At 50.0% G+C, this 19,417-nt stretch overlaps 6 protein-coding genes across 9 annotated transcripts in view; 2 read left to right on the top strand and 4 right to left on the bottom strand.

Annotated features, from left to right (window-relative positions):
* The first annotated feature begins 579 nt into the window (after window positions 1-579).
* On the top strand, window positions 580-3,031 carry sad (Cytochrome P450 family protein sad). Of its 3 annotated transcripts, none has more exons than XM_015182610.2 (6): window positions 580-1,051; window positions 1,114-1,323; window positions 1,465-1,688; window positions 1,890-2,261; window positions 2,333-2,539; window positions 2,613-2,743. In XM_015182610.2, exons 1-5 carry the CDS (start codon window positions 825-827, stop codon window positions 2,530-2,532), a joined length of 1,233 nt encoding a protein of 410 aa, XP_015038096.2. In that variant the 5' UTR covers window positions 580-824; the 3' UTR covers window positions 2,533-2,539; window positions 2,613-2,743. The 3 variants fall into 3 exon arrangements, with proteins under 3 accessions (XP_015038096.2, XP_001359643.3, XP_015038095.2); XM_001359606.4 differs by having other exon boundaries at window positions 594-1,051; window positions 1,890-2,269; window positions 2,613-3,031; XM_015182609.2 differs by lacking the exons at window positions 580-1,051; window positions 1,114-1,323; window positions 1,465-1,688 and adding an exon at window positions 1,756-1,821 and having other exon boundaries at window positions 1,890-2,269; window positions 2,613-3,031.
* LOC4802797 (sphingomyelin phosphodiesterase 4) lies at window positions 2,964-5,739 on the bottom strand. The gene is made up of 6 exons (XM_001359605.4): window positions 5,604-5,739; window positions 4,431-5,545; window positions 4,093-4,362; window positions 3,730-4,027; window positions 3,413-3,673; window positions 2,964-3,338 (listed from the first exon to the last, which is right to left on the bottom strand). The coding sequence occupies exons 1-6, from the start codon at window positions 5,634-5,636 to the stop codon at window positions 3,033-3,035; spliced, it is 2,283 nt and encodes a 760-aa protein (XP_001359642.3). The 5' UTR covers window positions 5,637-5,739; the 3' UTR covers window positions 2,964-3,032.
* Window positions 5,740-6,125: 386 nt separating this feature from the next.
* LOC4802795 (RNA helicase aquarius) lies at window positions 6,126-16,324 on the top strand. Its single transcript, XM_001359603.5, has 7 exons — window positions 6,126-6,332; window positions 6,397-7,215; window positions 11,927-12,961; window positions 13,025-13,488; window positions 13,566-14,781; window positions 14,923-15,291; window positions 15,354-16,324. The coding sequence occupies exons 1-7, from the start codon at window positions 6,219-6,221 to the stop codon at window positions 15,834-15,836; spliced, it is 4,500 nt and encodes a 1,499-aa protein (XP_001359640.3). The 5' UTR covers window positions 6,126-6,218; the 3' UTR covers window positions 15,837-16,324.
* On the bottom strand, window positions 7,217-10,501 carry mthl5 (G-protein coupled receptor Mth-like 5). Of its 2 annotated transcripts, none has more exons than XM_015182608.2 (6): window positions 9,876-10,501; window positions 8,735-8,859; window positions 8,502-8,672; window positions 8,253-8,434; window positions 7,690-8,193; window positions 7,217-7,625 (listed from the first exon to the last, which is right to left on the bottom strand). In XM_015182608.2, exons 1-6 carry the CDS (start codon window positions 10,222-10,224, stop codon window positions 7,367-7,369), a joined length of 1,590 nt encoding a protein of 529 aa, XP_015038094.2. In that variant the 5' UTR covers window positions 10,225-10,501; the 3' UTR covers window positions 7,217-7,366. The 2 variants fall into 2 exon arrangements, with proteins under 2 accessions (XP_015038094.2, XP_001359641.4); XM_001359604.5 differs by having other exon boundaries at window positions 7,690-8,190.
* Dnali1 (Putative inner dynein arm light chain, axonemal Dnali1) lies at window positions 15,847-16,974 on the bottom strand. Its single transcript, XM_001359602.4, has 2 exons — window positions 16,378-16,974; window positions 15,847-16,323 (listed from the first exon to the last, which is right to left on the bottom strand). Exons 1-2 carry the CDS (start codon window positions 16,745-16,747, stop codon window positions 15,944-15,946), a joined length of 750 nt encoding a protein of 249 aa, XP_001359639.1. The 5' UTR covers window positions 16,748-16,974; the 3' UTR covers window positions 15,847-15,943.
* A 1,319-nt stretch (window positions 16,975-18,293) lies between these two features.
* Window positions 18,294-19,417, bottom strand: part of Cad87A (cadherin 87A) — a 32,762-nt gene continuing 31,638 nt past the window's right edge. The window contains exons 13-15 of the mRNA XM_002137879.4: window positions 19,086-19,348; window positions 18,691-19,024; window positions 18,294-18,628 (exon numbers count right to left, since the gene is read on the bottom strand). Of these exons, the coding sequence (XP_002137915.2) occupies window positions 18,554-18,628; window positions 18,691-19,024; window positions 19,086-19,348 (672 nt within the window). The 3' untranslated portion in view covers window positions 18,294-18,553. The remainder of the gene's footprint in view (window positions 18,629-18,690; window positions 19,025-19,085; window positions 19,349-19,417) is intronic.

Genomic DNA, 19,417 nt, shown 5'->3' with positions numbered 1-19,417 from the left:
CGCATGGCAGTTCGAAAATTCGAACAAGAACTCCAGTTCGTAGTTCGCATTAACGGACAAGCCGGCGGATGCAACTCTCAAATTTACACAAGACTACAAAACTGCGCACTTTAACGGGGCCAAATGGTTATACTGTGGCAGGCAGGCAGTTTAATTTGGTTGTTTACATTGTGGTAAGCATGTGTTTTAGTTCACTTCACTGTGTTTTCAAGAACAAGCAGATTAAATAGGACTCGAACAGGAGCACTCGAACATCTGTGGTGGGCATCAATTAAGTGTGCATTTCAATTAAAGAACACTTTATAAAGTCACAGCGACTTGATAACTGCCAAAATCCAACTGAGTGAGGAGTTGAAATCAGTAAAAACCTTGGACCTCTCTCTTGCGTCTCTCGAAAAATTGCACGGCCAGCAATATCCCCACGAATCGATCGAGCGGGGAGCGACAATACAGATTGTGTCCACTCAGCGTCTCTCGCCGCGACGGACCCCGCTTTGAAATGTGGAGACGGAGACCAAGGTGCTTACGCTTACCGGAGCAGCAGCAGCGTGGATGTGGATTTGGATTTGGATGGAAGTTGCGCATATCAATTGAGGCCGATCGAGGGAGAGACATCGACAGGGCCTACCTGCTCTCACAGCTCTCCGTTCTCTGTGTGCCGCTGCTGCTGCTGCTGCTGTTCGGTTATAAGGCCGCGGCCCAGCGTCATGTCGAATCAGTCAGCCCCTGGCCCTTTGTCGGACGTGTGTTACGTGTTGCACTGAGCCCTGTTGCTCTTCCTCCGCCCGCCCCCCGCTGGGACATTGTCAGTGAGAGAGAAAGAGATGAACAGAAAGCGGACGAGCCTACTGCACTGGCTGCAGCAGCTGCTGAGGACGCTTCTGGTGCGCCTTCTGTGCCAGTTCAAATCGAAGGCCGGTCTCACGAAGGCGACAGCAGGCAGCAACAGGTGCAGGCCCAAAGGGGGTGAAATCGTGCCCATACCCCGCGTCAAGGGGCTGCCTGTGGTGGGGACCCTGCTGGATTTGATAGCCGCCGGCGGAGCCACACAGTGAGTAAAGAACGACCTAGAGAATGGATTACTCTATAGATCGACCACTCTCTTCCTCGCAGACTACACAAGTACATCGATTCCCGCCATCGGCAGTACGGCCCCATCTTCAGGGAACGCTTGGGCGGTACTCAGGATGCGGTGTTCGTGTCGTCCGCCCCTCTTATGCGTGGGGTCTTCCTGCACGAGGGTCAATATCCGCAGCATCCGCTGCCAGATGCCTGGACGCTGTACAACCAGCGGCATGCCTGCCAACGTGGACTGTTCTTTATGTAAGTGGAGCGACAACGACGCAATGGCGAAAGTCTGGAAAAAGAGCTGAACCGCGAGTTGCGACTCTGTCTATGAATTGCAAATTACTCTCAGCTAATGTTTGCTTCTCTTCGCATCCATCTGCATGGCTAATGTCACAGGGAGGGGGCGGAGTGGCTGCACAATCGGCGTATACTTAATCGCCTGCTCCTCAACGGAAATTTGAATTGGATGGACGTGCATATTGAGAGCTGTACGCGGCAGCTGGTCGACCAGTGGCGCGCACGCACCGAGGAGGCGACTGCAGAGTGCGACGTCCCAGGGAGTCCCAGCTACTATGAGCTGCCGAATCTGGAGCAGCAGCTCTACCGTTGGTCCATAGAAGGTGAGTCGTTCGGAGTTTAGAACTTTAGAACTACGTCTCAAAAGTATTTCTTTGAAACATTTGCAAATTTTTTGTTATATTTCTAGAATTTTCTGGAAATTGAACAAAATATACTACTAAACTACGAAGATTTGTATTTTTCTAGTATTTTCGTGATCTAACAAAGATATAACTTATTCCGTCACCCCTCTTCATCCATAGTGCTCTGCTGCATCATGTTTGGCAGCAATGTCCTGACCTGCCCCAAAATACAATCGGCTTTGGACCACTTCACGCAGATCGTGCACAAGGTCTTCGAGCATAGCTCGCGACTGATGACCTTTCCGCCCAGATTGGCACAGCTGCTGCGCCTCCGCATTTGGCGCGACTTTGAGAGCAATGTGAACGAAGTGTTGCGCGAGGGCGCTGCGATCATAGACCACTGCATTGGAGGGGAGATCACCGAAGACGGACAGCTGGAGCACCTGGAGCAGCTGGAGCAGCGGGAGGAGACGCTATTCAACCGACTGCAGGCGGCAGAGGTGCCCGGCGAGATGATCAAGCGGATTTTTGTGGACCTTGTCATAGCAGCAGGTGACACGGTGTGAATTAAAACAGCACAAGCTGCCGAATTGATTGACTAACTCGAAACCCTTCCCGCACAGACCGCCTTCAGCAGCCAGTGGGCGTTATTCGTTCTTTCGCGGGAGCCACAGCTGCAGAGCCGCCTTGCCAGGGAGCGAGTGGCGTCCGAGTCGCAGCTGCTTCACGGCTTGATCAAGGAGTCCCTGCGTCTATATCCCGTGGCGCCATTCGTCGGACGCTACCTGCCGCAGGATGCTCATCTCGGAGACCACTTTGTTGAAAAAGATGTGAGTAAATGTGTGAGCTTCTCAGCTCCACAGCAGGAACCATCGATTGCTCATCTTTTTCACCATCCTTCAGACCCTGGTACTCCTTTCACTATACACGGCAGGCCGCGATGCATCACACTTTGAGCAGCCGGAGCGGGTCCTGCCCGAACGCTGGTGTGTGGGCCGATCGCACGGCAGCCTACCCTTCGCCATCGGCCAGCGGTCATGCATTGGGCGGCGCGTGGCTCTCAAGCAGCTGCACTCGCTGCTGGGCAAATGTACCACCCAGTTCGAGATGCAGTGCCTCAATGAGCAGCCCGTCGACTGTATGCTGCGAATGGTCACAGTGCCGGACCAGACGCTGCGCCTGGCCCTTCGGCCGCGTTCTTCCGAGTGATACGATACACACAGCAATACACAGACGCAGTTCATCTAATCCTAATCGTAGTCGTTATCGTAGTTTCGCTTTAGTTTTATACAAATATATAAATTTCAGACTTCAAACAATAATTCAGGGCGAACAAATAGCCATCAACAGGACGTAGCCCATGAACAGGGTGAAGAGGATGCCAACACCCTTCAAGGCCGATCCCAGGAAGAGGAATCCCAGGACCATAAAGCAGGCCACAACGGATAGAAGGAACTTGGAGGCGAGCGGCCGCAGGGAGATGCGAGCCGTGACCGTCCTCTCCCTGATGTCCGTGTTGCCGTCCCGCTTATCGAACCACTGTTCGATCATGGGGGCCAGCAGCAGTTGGCGCGTCAAGCTTCCAAAGTAATCCTGACGTTCATACCAGGATTGCAATTGGATTTTATACTAAAAGAAAAGAAAAAGCAAAAAGAACGCTATAGGTGGGATTCGGAGAGAAGAGAATTCCTGTGGAGACGCACCTTCTGGTTAATTGCATCCGATATTCTGTGCAGCCGTCTGACTAAATACGTGATCTCGCCGGTCTGGATGGGCAAGAGCGCCGGATCGATGGCAGCTGTCAAGTTGGAGGCATTCATCGACATCTGCCGTGGGTTCAACCTTGAGGTGTCCAGCAGGGAGTCGCTGGTATTGAAGAAGCTGCGATTATTCGCCGAGATGGAGGTCGGCAACGTACACTCCTCGGGTAGCGTCTCATGCATGGAGAGATTGGCTTGATCCAACTACAAGAGGAAGACTTAAAAAGGAAACAAACAAGGCGTATGAAAGCGTCACTCACATCAAATGCTCGACAGAGGTGATCGATGCACTGGCGCAGAACCTCCGGCACACGCGACACATCGGCCAGCAGCGTCTCGTCCTGGCTCGGCTCGTTCCACATCCTGTGCAAAAAGTTCTTGAGGAATCCCTCCAAACGCTGCTTCTCCAAGATCTCCATTCGCAGGCGCGAAACCTCGCGCAGCACCTGGTTCCGGGCCATGCTGATAACAAACAGAAAGTTCTCCATGTCCGCGCGCATGGTGTCGCTAAAGAGTTTGGGCATGCTCGACCATTGGGCGCTCTGCGGCAGGGATTTGCTTGAGGAATGCACAAATATTCAAATTAGAAGGGGCATTCAATTTACAACGAAATGTACACCAACCTCAGCAAGTGCGTCTGACGATGAGGCGAGTCGAAGCCATAGGAATTTCCCGAGTGTAAGCGCTCGAAGCGCTGCAAACGCTCTGCCAGATTCTGATCGCCAAACGTCATGGCCAGGCGGTTCAGCATTTGGCAGTTGCGGTACACGGTGTAATCGAGACGTCCAAATTGCGGCAGCAGCTGCATGAAGATATGCGTGTAAACGATCAGATTGTCCATGATGAATGCATCGTAGGCCGAAGTTATGGCCGGCTTGTAGCTTTGGCCGGATCTAAAAGAAAAGCAAAAGGATATTTATGGTTTCAATCTTTCAACCTCGTAAGAGCTGCCCCTACTCACTCTCTGCTGTTGAGGATGGCCATAGTGTATCGCCATGGCTGTATATAGCTTAACCACAGCTCCAGGACCACCAGCAGTGAGCTGTCCAGCGGCCAGCGATCAATAAGACCCGACAGGAAGGCATATATGCGCCCCTTGACCATGCTCAGGGACAGCTTGCGCAGCGAACAGAGTGAGGTAGGATCCACCGGGGCCGTGCTGGCGAAGAAGTGAATCTGCTTGACCAAGGTGCGGACAGCGCGCACCCAGTCGCTGCCGGGCAGATGATGCTCCGACTCCACGTCGTAGCGCAGCCAGATGTCCACAAAGAAGTGAAGGACCGACTCTGAGCGCCAGGCATAGTTGCGGGCCGCGCTGACACTGGCTGACATCGACTGTGGCGAGATGTTGCCGCCTCCCGGGCCGCCACTCCCACCGCCAGAGCTGTTGCCATTGCGATAGGAGCTAGGTATCCTTATGAAGCGCGGTTGACGCTGCGGCTGCAGCGACTGTGTGGGTAAGGGCTGCGGCGCCTTGACGCCGCCACTGAAGTAGCTCGGCTCGATGCGGGCATCAGGAAACAGAGGCAGAAAGTTATTCAGATACTCGCTGACGAGCATTAGATACACGGTCTTGCTTCGCGTATTGTGGATCTGCATTGCGACGGGATCGATGCTGTGCAGTGGCTGTAGACCATGCAGCACGAAGTGTAGCATGTAGAAGTCGAAGCTATTTAGGGAGAGCGTTGACACCTGGTGTTTCTCTGGATCGATGTTGAGCAGATCCGAATAGAACATCGGACTCTGGCCGGTTTGCAGCATTGTGACCAGTTTCACCGGCAACAGGCTGATGTCTATCACGAACTTGGCTTGTTCGGCCAGCAGCCTGTGGCACACGATCATCCAGGGGCCGCACACGCCAAAGAACTGCTCCAGCGTTTTGTAAACATTCATCCCGCTCTCCGGTGTCGTCGTGCGCAGTCCCCAGCCCAGCGGATTCCCATTTACCCCGAATATGTAATGCACAATGTGGGGGAATATTTCTTGCAGCTCTCGCAGCGAGCAGCGTTCCATCAGCATTAACAGTTCTCTCACCCGCTCCAATGGGGACAGCCGCAGCGCAGACAGAACGCGGTTCTGGAATTGCAGTTCACCAAATTCAGTAAATACATCCTAATCATGCCAGTCTACTTACGAGTATGTTCTCGGGTGGTATAGCTGCCATCATTTTGGAGTCCTTTAGGCGCAATATGCTTACTTTAGACTAACAATTAAATGGACTTTAAAAACATTCAGCTATCGATATTATCGATACTATCAAGCGGAATTGCAATTTGTATCGATAGCCGATGATCGAGTCAGGCTCTCTTCGAGCAGGTTGACAACATTAAATTGCAAACCGTGTTTAAGCCAAAATACAATGAAAGCAAGGACTAAAAACTAGCCAGTCTTGAAGAAAATTTATTCATCAATAGGATAAAATTATGTGGGCATTGCTAAATGTTCTATCTAGCTAGTAATATTTGACGGAATATCAAAAACGAGGAATATGTATAATAGAACATGAATTCGTCAGTATATCTACGGTATATTTTTACAATGAGACCGTATATTTTGGTATATTTCTGAGGGTCGGTCGGTATATTTCAACGATACATCGATAGTACTGGTATATTTCTGAGGGTCGGTCGGTATATTTCAACGATACATCGATAGTACTGGTATATTTCTGAGGGTAGGCAGTATAAATAAATCCGCGGGTCACACCGCAGCCGGCAAAGTTATTAGGAAAAAGAAATTTGCTGGAAAAATGAAACGCAGGAGCCAAACCCGAGCCCAAACAGCCAAGGACAGTAGTAATAAGTCGAAGGAAAAGGCCGGCGCTCTGACGTTAGACCAATTCAGCTCCGACGTCATATGGCAGGTGGGTGCTCCTCTGGACAGGCGCTTTCATGCCGCTAAAAACTAATAACAATCTGCATTAATAGGTTGCATCGCAGTACTGGTCGCCGGACACAAAGGCTGAGCATTTGCCGTACAGCGCGAAAGTCATTGAACGTATCTACAATGAGGAAATCGGAGGCACCCACAGAGCGCGACGCATCAACATGCTTGAGTTCAGCCAGTATTTGGAGCAGTATCTGTGGCCAAATTACAAACGAGAGTCAGCGACACATGCCCACCTCATGTCCATTGTGATCATGGCCAACGAGAAGTTTCGCGAACGCGTTCAAGTGTGGAATGTGTTCGAGGAGCAACCAGAACAGTATCCAGACTTTTTCCGCCACGTTCTGGAGTCGTGTCTGCCGGATAAAGGGGCGAAGGAAGCCAGAAGCACGTTGCGTGAACGCACGGCCCTACTGATGTTCCTCAATCATTGCTTCAACAGTATGGAGATCGAGATATGTCGTGAGCAGGCCAAGCGTCTCGTATCCCTCTCCATGTGGCATTGCCTGCAGCCCCGCCGTCGAGAGCAGGAGCTGCGTGAGGTGCCCAAGTGGCGGAAATACTGGAAACGCCTGCTCAAAAAAGACAAGGAACCCAAGGCGGAAGTCCTGTGGGAGCGGTACTTTATGCAGAACCTCATCATCGACTTCCTTGACATACTCGAGAGCATTCCCGCCGAGGGGGAGATCAAACCCGGTCTGGTGCACTACTGCGAGCGCTTTCTCGAGTTCATCATTGATCTGGAGGCCCTTCTGCCCACGCGGCGCTTCTTCAACACCGTCCTAGATGACTGTCATCTTATTGTGAGGGCTCTGCTGTCGCCGCTGGTGCGTCGCGAGGAGGGAAAGCTGTTTGGGCAGGTATGTGTCAGACTTTTCTTGGTTTTAATCATAAATTAGTTAAGTTTAAGTACAAAAATCTCAATGTTGGACATTGCTAATCTACGAGACAACACTTAGCGACGCTAGAGCTTAGATCCTAGACGTAACCCGAGTCGGTGGATAAATATTCTCAGTAGTCGTTGCCGTTCATGTAGTGCAGCTCGTCGCCCCAGTCGTTTGTGGAGGGTGGCTCATTGTAGCAGCAGGATTTCTTCAGCAGAAACGTCACATGGCGCTGCCGCAGCACACATATGTAGAGCAGCAGCGGACATTGCAGGGCATTGACCACAATGTGGGCATAGAGCAGACCATCTAGCTGCAGCCAGGACATAATGAGGAACAGCCAGGCCACGGACATGACCAACAGCATCAGCGAAAACATTATGAAGCTGCAAGACGTAGAAGGAAATATTGTCTTATATGAACGATTATGTACGATTTAGAGCTACTCACTTGGCCTTCAGTTTGTGGGCAATGCGTCCGTAGACGGTGCGTCTGTTGATCAGCTTCCTGGTGGTCACATAGAAGAAGGTGTTCACAACGATGGTGCATGCAATGGGGGCAAAGAATATGCAAATGCCTAGCCACCCAATCGTCTCCTGTTCGCCCACCATCTGCTCCTGCTTGTACGAATCGGCATCGAGGAAGAAATGCGCAAATACCGCCAGGGCTGCCATTGTGCCTGTGCAGCCCCAGGCGTAGGCGGAGTAATAGCAGTACTTCCTGCCATCGGTGACGCGCAGGAAAACGTTCCTCGAGCGAAAGGTCTTCCAGATGTAGTAGCCAAAGCTGTTCAGCCAAAAGAATGCGGCCAGTAGGCTGAAGCACAGGATGATGTCCGCTACAATGAAGCTTACGTGATTCGTGAGCTCTGTAAAAATTCGCACCAGGTCAGCCGCCTGGCTGACCATCAGACACACGGCTATTGTGGTCACAATGTTACCCACTAAATCTCTGCTGAACGGAAGCAACAATTAAAGCATGAATGGGGTCAGAGTTCAGGCAGCAGAGCTAACCTGAGGGTAGGCAGGATAAAGTAGATAATGGCTATGACCAGCAGGATAATCAGCGATATTCCATGGAAGATGGGATTGAGAATCTTGCGCAGCAGAAAATTCGAGTCGCTCCACTTGATCTCCTTCTTAGCCAGACAGATTTTGGCAAACAGAACATGCTCCTCGCCCGTGCTAGAAGTGGCCTAAAGAATGTAAATTATTGGTTAGAATAGAAGGAGGCGGGCGTGGAGTTTTTTATAAGCCCTATACCCTATCTATGCAGTAGAGTCCCTGATCGTAGTCATGATAGAGCGGCTCCCTTCGCCCACCTATGTCATCCTCGTAGTCTGTTTGCACGCCACGCTGCTCGGCGGCCTCGTCTTCGGCGTTTGTGTAGTGCCTCAGCTTGCCATCGTCCAGAAGCACCAGCTTATCAGAGCTCTGAATATAAGAGGGAGTCTATAGAATCTATGGAAAAAACGAGAGACAGAGAGAGTACTCACCCCTGCATAGTGATAGATGGGCCACATCTGCATGGAACCGCAGTTGGGAATGCCAATGATGAACTTGAAGCGCACGGGCCGGTTCTGGTCACCACCATAGCTGGTGAACATGGGCTGGAAGTAGTCTGCAAACGGATGCCATAGAGAGAGAGAGATTCTTCAATTGGAAAACAGAACAGAGAACACTTCAAGAGTCTGCCTTTGTTACAATCCGGGGATCGAGGGGAAATCTACACTTCTATAAATATTTAGACTGCATGAAAACAACGTGCTCCCATGCCATGCCATTCCATCATCGTCTCTCAGCTGGCTTTCAGTTTGCGATTTGTGGGGGGATCTGTTCTCCTCCAATTGCCACAGAGATAGGATGCATTCACCCATTCCTTTTGATATGCTAATCAGAAGTACACGGAAACTAGACTGTGCTACACTCTTCCAATCTTCGGTCATTGACTAATCCTCAGATGAGATCAGTGTGCGATTGTTTGGACTAATTGTTAATGATTCATCTTTGTTGTAGCACTTTTCCTACATACATATGTGTCACATCAATGGCAATGGTTCCAATGTTGAATACGGAATGAGTTTAGGAATGCTTTTGTCATGAGCAGAGCCCTAGAAGCCTCTAAAGTCTAAAGAATCATAAATATCTTTCGTCTTTTATGATTTATCTTCGAACCATGATAACATTCAGTATCACTTTCAAAGATTTCCCATCTTTTAAACTTAATAACCAACCTATTTCCTCTTTGAAAGCCGCCCCCCTTTATCTTACTAAGTGCACACAGTAGCCATGCCTCGCTGCATAAATCATATCATATCATCAGCAGCAGCCAGCAACAGCCAGCAGGATTGCAGGCAGACATCCCCACACATCCACAGCCCCTCTCTGTGTTTGTTTTCAAAACATTTCAGAGCGGGAGAAGGAGAAGGAGGCACTGGCTACGTTCCACTGATCTACTGATAGCCAACAAATGGGCCATTAAATGTTGGCCACACATATGTTTTGCTGGTGTAGCATGCATGTCAGAGGGGGGAAAATCCATAGAGTTGAATGGCCAACTCCGGTTGCCAAGACAACCTCGTTGCGTGTGTGTGAGTGGGGGCAGGGTGGGGGGATGGGAACGGCAGGAGCACTCACCCGTTTGGTTGACCTGCTGGCACTCGCTATCCACGTGTATCTCAAACTTTTCGCAGCATTTGTTGACCATTACCAGACCGGGATCGGCTGGAGCTGGGCCTGAAGATCCGCTGCTTATATGGGCCTTCGCTCGGGATGGTACCAGAAGCAGCAGTAGCATCAGAACATATACAGAGCAGCAGCTGCATTTTTGCGCGCCAAGCGTTTTCACAAGCATCTTTCGCACACAAAACAGACTCAAAACACAGACAGGGAGACAGGGTGACGGTGACGGAGACAGAGACAGAGACAGAGGTACACAGGTAACCGCGGGTTTATGTGAATCTGTGTTGGACAACAGATGCGTCATCAAGGTGTCTCTCAGTCTGAAGCCGGCTAAAAGTCAAGATCATGACGTTTATGCCAAGACACTAAGGAAAAAACTCTTTGTCGACTTTATCTACGCACAACTGTAGCTGCTTCAAGGTGGGACTGACTGTGTCTCAGATTAACCGTAAAAACAGTGAGGGTTTTATTTCCTCTGTATTTAAATGTTTATTCGAATCGGAACTTCGAATTTCGCGGTAAAAGAGAGAACATTCGAATTCAAAAGTCGACGGCTGAATGAGCTGCTTCTGCTCTGGCTTTCTAGTGACTGCAGAAAGAGAGAGCGGCAATGTTCAAGGTATATGCAATGAATGGTAAGGTGTACCGGTCTCATACTAATCTCTCTGCCGCTAGTTTCCCTTGCATTTCTGCCTTACCTTGTATATAATATGCCTTGTACGAAGCGCAGTCGGCAACCACCGAGACACAACAAAAACGAGGGTGAACATTGGGAGTTGCTGCTGCGACCGCAACTCTACATTTATACCCGATGCATAATCAGTATTTCTCTCCTCCGCCAGACGGCGCTAAAATTAAACGACAGGGAGTGCGTGCGAGAGATGCTATTGATGCAAATTGATGCTGATCAAGAATACATATATGTATTGTATATACTTTAGGGGGTCGGAGACGAGACGACCACAAACCCAATATACCCCTATACTCATTCTGAGTATCGGGTATTGAAAGTTGAAGCAGGGCTTTGCTCTCTCCTCTCTCTTTTCCTGCTCCCCTCTTCAGCTAGTGTTTTTGTTTAAATTGAGCGACGGAAATTATCAATTGGAGCAGGCGGGGCGGCAGTCTGGAAAGACAAACCAGGAACCTGCAGAGGGAATGCACGATGCATGTGTGTGTGTGTGAGAGTGTGTGTATGTGTAATTCCACCCTCCCTTCTACTAACAGGATGATATTTGATGGCGATGGTGTGATAAGATGCCGCTGCATTCCCATGCAAGCGAGATAACTGCACTCTCGCCTGTAGCCTGTAGCCTCGCGTCGCGCGTGGCTTGTCTTTCAATGCTGTGAATGGTACTTGTCCCCTTGTCCTCTCACACCTCCCATAAAACACGCATATGAATCGAAAGGAGTGGAGGGAGGCGATTTCGCCTGGCGCTGTTCAATCAGAATGCACTCGGAAGGTGGAACACCCTTCAGCTAACCTTCAGAAACCCAGATTTGGTATTGAATTTCCTGAACGGCGTCGAATTTCCTCCAATATAACTGCTTTTGCTCCCCCATAAGGACTTCCGCTTGCTCTTTAGAGACAGACCCGCTTTTTTTCACCTTGCTTAATTAGCACTCTCTCGCTCTCACAATCTAGCCCGAGAGAGCGATTCAACTAACACACGCAAATATTAAATACTTGCCTATGTATGTATGGGAGTTGTATTGCCCAAACTGATGACGTATCGACCTTATGAGGGGGCAGACCGGCTTTGGCTTTACTTTGACTTGCGATACCTGTAGTTTATGTGACAGAACTTAAAAGAGAGTCAGAGAGAGCCGCAGAGAGAGAGAGAATTCACGAGGGCAGGTAGTAAAACAACGAAACTCGTTCCACTCAATGCTCGCGCATGGCGTATCGCTCAGGAGCGGTTCAGCGGGTAACGGGGGTAGACGATGGGGATGTCGATACAATTGATGATCTAACGCATAAATAACCGATACACTCCTCCCATTTACAGCTCCTCGACATGTTAAAGTTCTACACCCGCTTCGAGATCAATGATGTGACGGGGAACTCCCTCACCGACCACGACATGACCCAGCTGCACTACAAGAAGATCACTTCCCTGCAGCGGGCAGTGTTCGCCAAGTTTCCCAGTCTGCGCGTGTTCGCCCTATCCAATGTAGCCACCGTGGATAATCGGGAGTCGCTGGAGCAGCACTTTGGGGGATTGGATGGGGAGGGGCTGAAGCAGATCGCCACGTTTCTGAACCTAGTGCCAGAGGAGGTGGCCGCACCGTTCGAGTGGCACCGCCTCGATGAGGCCTTCCTGCGGGAGCTGCTGATCACGCGACACGAGAAGCGCTGCTCCCAGCTGGAGGCCCTCAACGAGATGCCGTTGTACCCCACGGAGCAAGTGGTCTGGGATGAGAATGTGGTGCCCTCGGAGTACTACACGGGCGACAGCTGCCTAGCCCTGCCCAAGCTCAATCTGCAGTTCCTCACGCTCCACGACTACCTCCTGCGCAACTTCAATCTCTTCCGCCTGGAGTCCACCTACGAGATCCGGCAGGACATCGAGGATGCCGTCAGCCGCATGCTGCCCTGGCAGTCGGAGGACGGTGACGTCGTCTTCGGGGGATGGGCACGCATGGCCCTACCCATCGCCAGCTTCGCTGTCGTGGAGGTGGCCAAGCCGCATATCGGGGAGAAGAAGCCCTCGCGAGTGCGAGCGGACGTGGGCGTGACCCTTTCCGTGCGTCGCGAGATCAAGACAGAGTGGGAGAACCTGCGCAAGCACGACGTTTGTTTCCTGATCACCGTGAAACCCACACAGCCTTATGGCACCAAATACAATCCCCGTGAGCCCTTCATCCCACAGGTGGGACTTGTAAGTGTGCGGGGCTGCGAGGTTGAAGGTATGCTGGATGCCAATGGTCGTGTTGTCGAAGATGGGCCCGAGCCGCGACCCCAGCTGCCGGGAGAGCAACGCTGCTACCGTGTGTGGCTAGACTCGAATCAGTATCGCCTGGACATGGACGATCTGCAGGATGTAAGTAGAACCTTGCTCTAATCTTTCCCAGTAATCCTTTAATGCTAAGCCTTCCCTCTGCAGGGTGGCGATGATGTCTACGAGAGCTTCAACATCCTTATGCGTCGCAAACCCAAGGAGAACAACTTCAAGGCTGTCCTGGAGACCATTCGCCATCTGATGAACACAGAATGCGTGGTGCCGCCCTGGCTGCACGACATACTCCTCGGATATGGCGATCCGGGGGCTGCCCACTACAGCAACATGCCCAATCAGGAGCGCAGTTTGGAGTTTAACGACACCTTCTTGGACTACGAACACCTGAAGGGGAGTTTCCCCAGCTACGAGCTCAAGTGCGAGCTCCCAGAGAAGAGCCGACTGCCACCCTATCGTCTGATCTTTGAGGATGTGCCCGTGCAAAAGGATAGTGATGGAGAGGAGAAAGAGAAGAATGAACAGGAGCTGGAGGCGGCTGTAAGCAAATCGATTGTAGTGCAGCCCTATAAATACGAGGCCAGGGGACCTTATCCCAGCGACAAGCCCAAACAGTGAGTAAATCTAAGGGTTTAATTCTTCCATTTTCATTTCATTTCCCTCTTCCATCCTTCGTCCCTTATTTTCCTAGAAACACCATTCGCTTTACGCCCACACAGATCGAGGCTATTCGCGCTGGCATGCAGCCGGGTCTGACACTGGTGGTGGGTCCCCCCGGCACGGGAAAGACCGATGTGGCCGTCCAGATCATCTCCAACATCTACCACAATCAGCCCAACCAGCGGACCCTGATTGTCACGCACTCCAATCAGGCGCTGAATCAGTTGTTCGAGAAGATCATGGCGCTGGACATTGACGAGCGACATCTGCTGCGTCTGGGTCATGGCGAGGAGGCCCTGGAGACGGAGAAGGACTACAGCCGTTATGGGCGCGTGAATTATGTGCTGGCCAAGCGCATGGATCTGCTGAACCAGGTGCAGCGTCTCCAGGAGGCCCTCGGCGTGAGCGGTGACAATGCCTACACGTGCGAGACAGCTGGATACTTTTATCTGTACAATGTGATGGCACGCTGGGAGAAGTTTCAGGACCAGATCAGAATTCACCAGGAGGAGGCGGACTTGGACAAGCTGAGGGCTTTGTTCGAGAAGGATTTCCCTTTCGGCAAGTTCTTTGCGGATGCCCCACAGCCACTCTTCAAGGGATCTACATACGAGGACCTCCTGGTCACAGCCGAGTCAAACTTCCGCTACATTTCTGACATATTCACAGAGCTGGAGGAGTTTCGCGCCTTTGAGCTGCTGCGCACGGGCTTGGACCGCTCCAAGTACCTGCTCGTGAAGGAGGCCAAGATCATTGCCATGACCTGTACCCATGCGGCGCTCAAGCGCAAGGAACTGGTCAATCTGGGCTTCCGCTATGACAACATCCTGATGGAGGAGTCAGCGCAGATCCTGGAGATCGAGACGTTCATTCCCCTGCTGCTGCAGAATCCCCTGGATGGCCTGAATCGCCTTAAGCGCTGGATTATGATTGGCGACCATCACCAGCTCCCACCTGTGATCAAGAACATGGCCTTCCAGAAGTACTCCAACATGGAGCAGAGCCTCTTCACCCGCCTGGTGCGCCTCGGCGTTCCCACCGTCGATCTGGATGGACAGGGACGTGCGCGGGCCAGCATCTGTTCGCTGTACAAGTGGCGCTACAAGAAGCTAGAGGATCTGCAGCACATCTTTGAGCGGGACGAGTACAAGCAGGCAAATCCAGGGTTCGCCCACGACTATCAGCTGATCAATGTGGAGGATTTCAAGGGCGTCGGCGAGAGCGAACCCAATCCCTATTTTTATCAGGTATGAATCATCCCAACTAAATAAGCATCCCGAAAGGTTATTCCCCTCTGGGCACGTCCTTGGTATAAACTCTTAGGTGTACATCGAATACCATCTTTTGTTGCACAAACGCATTACTAAATCCATATTTTCTTTGATTAGAATCTGGCAGAGGCGGAGTACGTCGTGGCGGTGTATATGTACATGCGTCTGCTTGGCTATCCTGCAGAAAAGGTCTCCATTCTGACCACCTACAACGGCCAGAAGCATCTCATACGCGACGTGATCGGCGCCAGATGTGGCAATAATCCACTCATTGGCTGGCCGCACAAGATCACGACCGTGGACAAGTACCAGGGCCAGCAGAACGACTACATCCTGATTTCGCTGGTCCGCACCAAGGCGGTGGGACATTTGCGCGATGTGCGGCGTTTGGTGGTGGCTATGAGTCGAGCGCGCCTCGGCCTCTATGTCTTTGGTCGAGTGTCGCTGTTTAAGAACTGCTTAGAACTGCAGAACACCTTCAAGCTGGTGAGTAAGCCTGGACGAAACTTAATGAAGGATTATTGTATTATAAATTTAATCCCTTACAGCTAACACAGCGATCTTTGAAGTTGGTACTGGTTCCCGGCGATAGCTACCCCACGGAACGATTGTCCACGGATACAGTGCCCACCAAGTCCCTAAAATCCATCGAAAACATGTCTGAGATGGCGCAGTACGTGTACGAGCAGTATATGGCCAAAATGGAAGATCTAAAGGACACTCTGCCCTCAGAGGAGGAGTTGCGGGCCATGCGTAATAAATTGCCTCACGAAGATGATGATGATGACGAGGGAGCTGCTGTCCCAGAGGAAGTCGCTGAGGAGCCCCCCCAAAAGCGGGCAGCCAAGGAAGCACCCGCTGGAAAGAAGGCACCAGAGGTTTTCAAGCCCACGCCCATACTCAACGAGATCGCTATGGATGAGCCAGAGCCAGAGAAGAGCCAGGATCAACCACAGCAGGAGGTTCAGGAAGAAGCCTTCGATAAGGCTCGCCAGGAATCATCGGAAAAGGTGCCTGAGGCACAGTTCTAGGCAGATCTGCTTAGTTGCTTCAAAAATATAATTTCAATAATTTCCAACAATGTTTAAGCAAAAATGCAAGAACCCACACACACACACACATTAAGTTAAAAGAATCACTACTTCTTGGGCGCAGTGATGCCCTCCAGCTGTGCCTTCAGCTGGGCATTGGTCTTCTTGAGGAAGGTGATCTCCTCGGTAAACTTCTTCTCCTCGGAAGCACGCAGCTCGGCATTGCGGCGCTCGGCCTGCTCCTGTTTTAGCTTCATGTCGGCGATAATCTCCTCCAGAGCCTCTTTTTCCATCTCCAGGGTTTTGACGCGATCGCGCAGCATCTCCTTCTCCTCATGGGCCTGCAATGCCTTGCGCATGCCAAAGGCTACGGAGCTGCAGTAGAGCGTCTCGTAGGCTTCCATGGACATGGCAATCTCATCACGGATACGCAGCAACAGCAGTCCGCGCTCCGAGCAGTTGATGGTCACTTGGCGTATAATCTCGTCTGCAAGGAATACATATTAATTGCCGCAGGGAGATTTTAGGGATTTTAGCTTACCAAAACACTGCGAGTAGAGCTCACGGCGAACTGGACAGATGCCCGTCTCGCGTGCCTGCGTCTGCTGCAGGCGAGTGTCCAGCATCTCCTGTAGATTGATGACATCCTGGCGAGTGGCCGGGGTGCTGGACACAGACTGCTGCCACAACTGACCATCCTCCTCCCAGCAACGCGGCGGTAAAATCGAGTTCAATATCTCTTCGGTCTCCCGCTTGGTATCTAGTAGAGCACCCGCTGTCTGGGGACGTTTCATCTCCAACTCCGTCAGCGGAGCCCCCTTTTTCTCCGGATGCTTGACCACCAGCACTGGATTGTTATAGCGGACCAGCGTCTGGAACTGGCCCACACTAGTAATCTCTAGCTCATCCATCTTGGCGCGATTCTTTCAAATATAATTTCTATTTGTTGCTGAAAATCTTTAATGTAACTTAAATGTGAGAAAGACTTGTTATTTGCCGTGTTGTATTCAAAAAGTTTGTTGATTGAAAAATCGGAAATGCCTTTGCTAGGGAAATTCTCCCAGTGGTTTGGGTTTGTTATTTCCCCTGTGCCGGATAGCAACGTGCAGGAGCTGGGAAGCCTTTTCTGTTTACTCGGTTGTCGCAACAAAGAAAAAATGGGATTGGTTGGAAAAGGTTGAAACTGACAAGGGTTGAATAGTTGAAACATAGTAGAAAAAAAATGAATATCCTCATTATAATTATCCCTATTGTAACTGATTGCAAAAGATCTGGTGCTATTCTGCCGATCAAGGAATCACAAATAAAGGATTTGCAGGTTATTGTTGTTTAACAACAAAAATGATTATTGTTTTTGTAGAACAACAACCGTCAATTTGCAAACTCTCAAAAGGCAGAAAACTGGAATTTCAGAGCTGGGATACCAGGCAAGCAGAAATCAGCAGAAGGTCAATGGTTTTAAAAACAAAGTGTATTGCATTTTCCCCACGAATTGTTCAACCCCAAAAGTATGCAACAATTTTTCGCATTCGCTAAAGTTGCTTACTGCTGATTTCTGTTCGCCTAGTATCGAATTTCAAAATTCCCTTGTTTTCGCCATTTCACGTCGGATTCAATTTTCACATTTTTTTGACTATTTACGGGCTGATCAAGGCGCGGCATGTCGTTTTGTGATTGGGGAAACATCCTCGATGGCATCTTTCCTCTACAATTTCTTGTGCGATCAGTGGCCACGCGAGAGAATGTCGCCGATCGTTTGGAGGAATCAAGGACAGTGCCTGTTTAAGATTTAACCACTATTACTCTGTCATTTCTCATCCGATTAGGATCGGAAAAATATCCATCTCAAGATGGGCTTATAATATAAAAACAAACAAGTTAAATTATTTAAATTTGTATTTTATTTATATAATAGGTATGTTTATGTAAATGCAAACACAAATGATTTTCTGGCACTGTTCGTGGGGGGACTCGAACAGCGGGGGAAGTAGGTTAAAAATAATTCTTTGCACAATTCTCATTCTCCGAACTTAAATTAATTATGGATGCGATGCTTATGGATATGAGCAAGTTTGGCTAATTACACTATAAACTAAAGAACTAAATGTTAGGCGGCGACACAACTAAACGTAATACGTAACACGGAATTGGAAGAGCAAATAATTTAGTCTTTTTTTGTATAGCTTATGTTATTACAACTTAGATTTGTAGACACACATTGGACATTGGACTGTACGAGTATGAGTAGACACGTGTTAAAACTAATATCGCGGAAGTCATTCGAGTGAAGTGAGCCGTGGGGATGAAGGGTGTACATATTATAACTCTTAAATTCTCATATATTGTTTCATTACGGCTAGACATTCTCAATATATAATAGTACATATATATTATTGTCATTATTTATGCGGGAGAAATTCCTCTATGGGTTCTTGTAGTTCTAGTTGCTTCTGTTCCTTCTTTTTCTTTTTCTTGGTTAGTTTTTTGTTGAGTTCTCTATGTATTCGTTGGCATTTAAGATACAGGCTACGCTCTACATACGATACATGTATATATGCTCTTTATATATAAGTATTCTGTGAATGTGTGTGTGTCTAGAATATATGGTTTATACGCAATGGCGAACTCAGGACATACAACACAGATCAGAATCCATTACACAGATAGCTACAACGTAATTTACACATCTGTTTGGCGCTGGTGGCTCCAGTTGAGGCTTAGATCAATTCTGCCACAGCATCGTCGCCATCCCGTATGGGTGCCTGAAATGTGGAACCCGTGAACTCGTAGAGCTGCAAAAAAACAGGCAAAGATTAGCAGAAATACTTTATAGGGCGAATCCTTTGCTACTCACAGAAGGCGCTCGATTGTTTCGCAGCGTGGCATAGTCCGCAAACTCATGCGGATCCACGCGAGCGAGCAGCAACCCTGCACCACCAACTCCGCCGGCACTGGCTGCTCCACCGCTTCGCAGGGAACCACCGTCAGCGCCGCCCGTGAGACGATTCTGGTTGTTGCGCGGCTGGATGGTGGCATAGGTATTGTCCACCGTCTGGCCCACATGGTGGACCTGCTCCAGCGAGCTGCGATGATGATCCAGATGGCCCGGGGCCTCCGAATTGGAGATGTGATCGGGCTCCGAGAAGACCTGCATTGTAAGCTCCTGCTCCTCGTACAGTTTTAGTTTTCTATCGATTTCAAGAAGATTAAGTTAGAAAAAGAGTTCTTTATGGCAGTCATGATACGCACTGCTCTATCCAAAGGGGATTCTCTGTGGTGTTTAGATCCTCGATGATCTGCTTCTTGATCAGCGCCTCCTTGCGGCGCGTCTCCACGGGCACTGATAGGTTCCAGTGCTTCAGGCAGCAGCACAACACAATGAAACTAATGACGCCCACAAAGAGGACTATCACCAGAGCCACAAGTCCTGCAACGGCGAGGTCAAACTCATCCTGGACGATGGCTATGTAAGCGGGCACAACATTCTCTATGGCAAAGCCAGCATAATAATCCTGAAAAAAATAACCAAAGAGTATATTAGATTTGTTGTAAACCCAAAAGGAATCGTTTCCGACCCCATT

Source organism: Drosophila pseudoobscura, chromosome 2 (genome assembly GCF_009870125.1).
Source record: "Drosophila pseudoobscura strain MV-25-SWS-2005 chromosome 2, UCI_Dpse_MV25, whole genome shotgun sequence".
In the NCBI taxonomy this organism is placed as follows: Eukaryota; Metazoa; Arthropoda; class Insecta; order Diptera; family Drosophilidae; genus Drosophila; species Drosophila pseudoobscura.
Note: the sequence above shows the minus strand (reverse complement) of the source record. Positions and strands in the feature narration are given on the sequence as shown.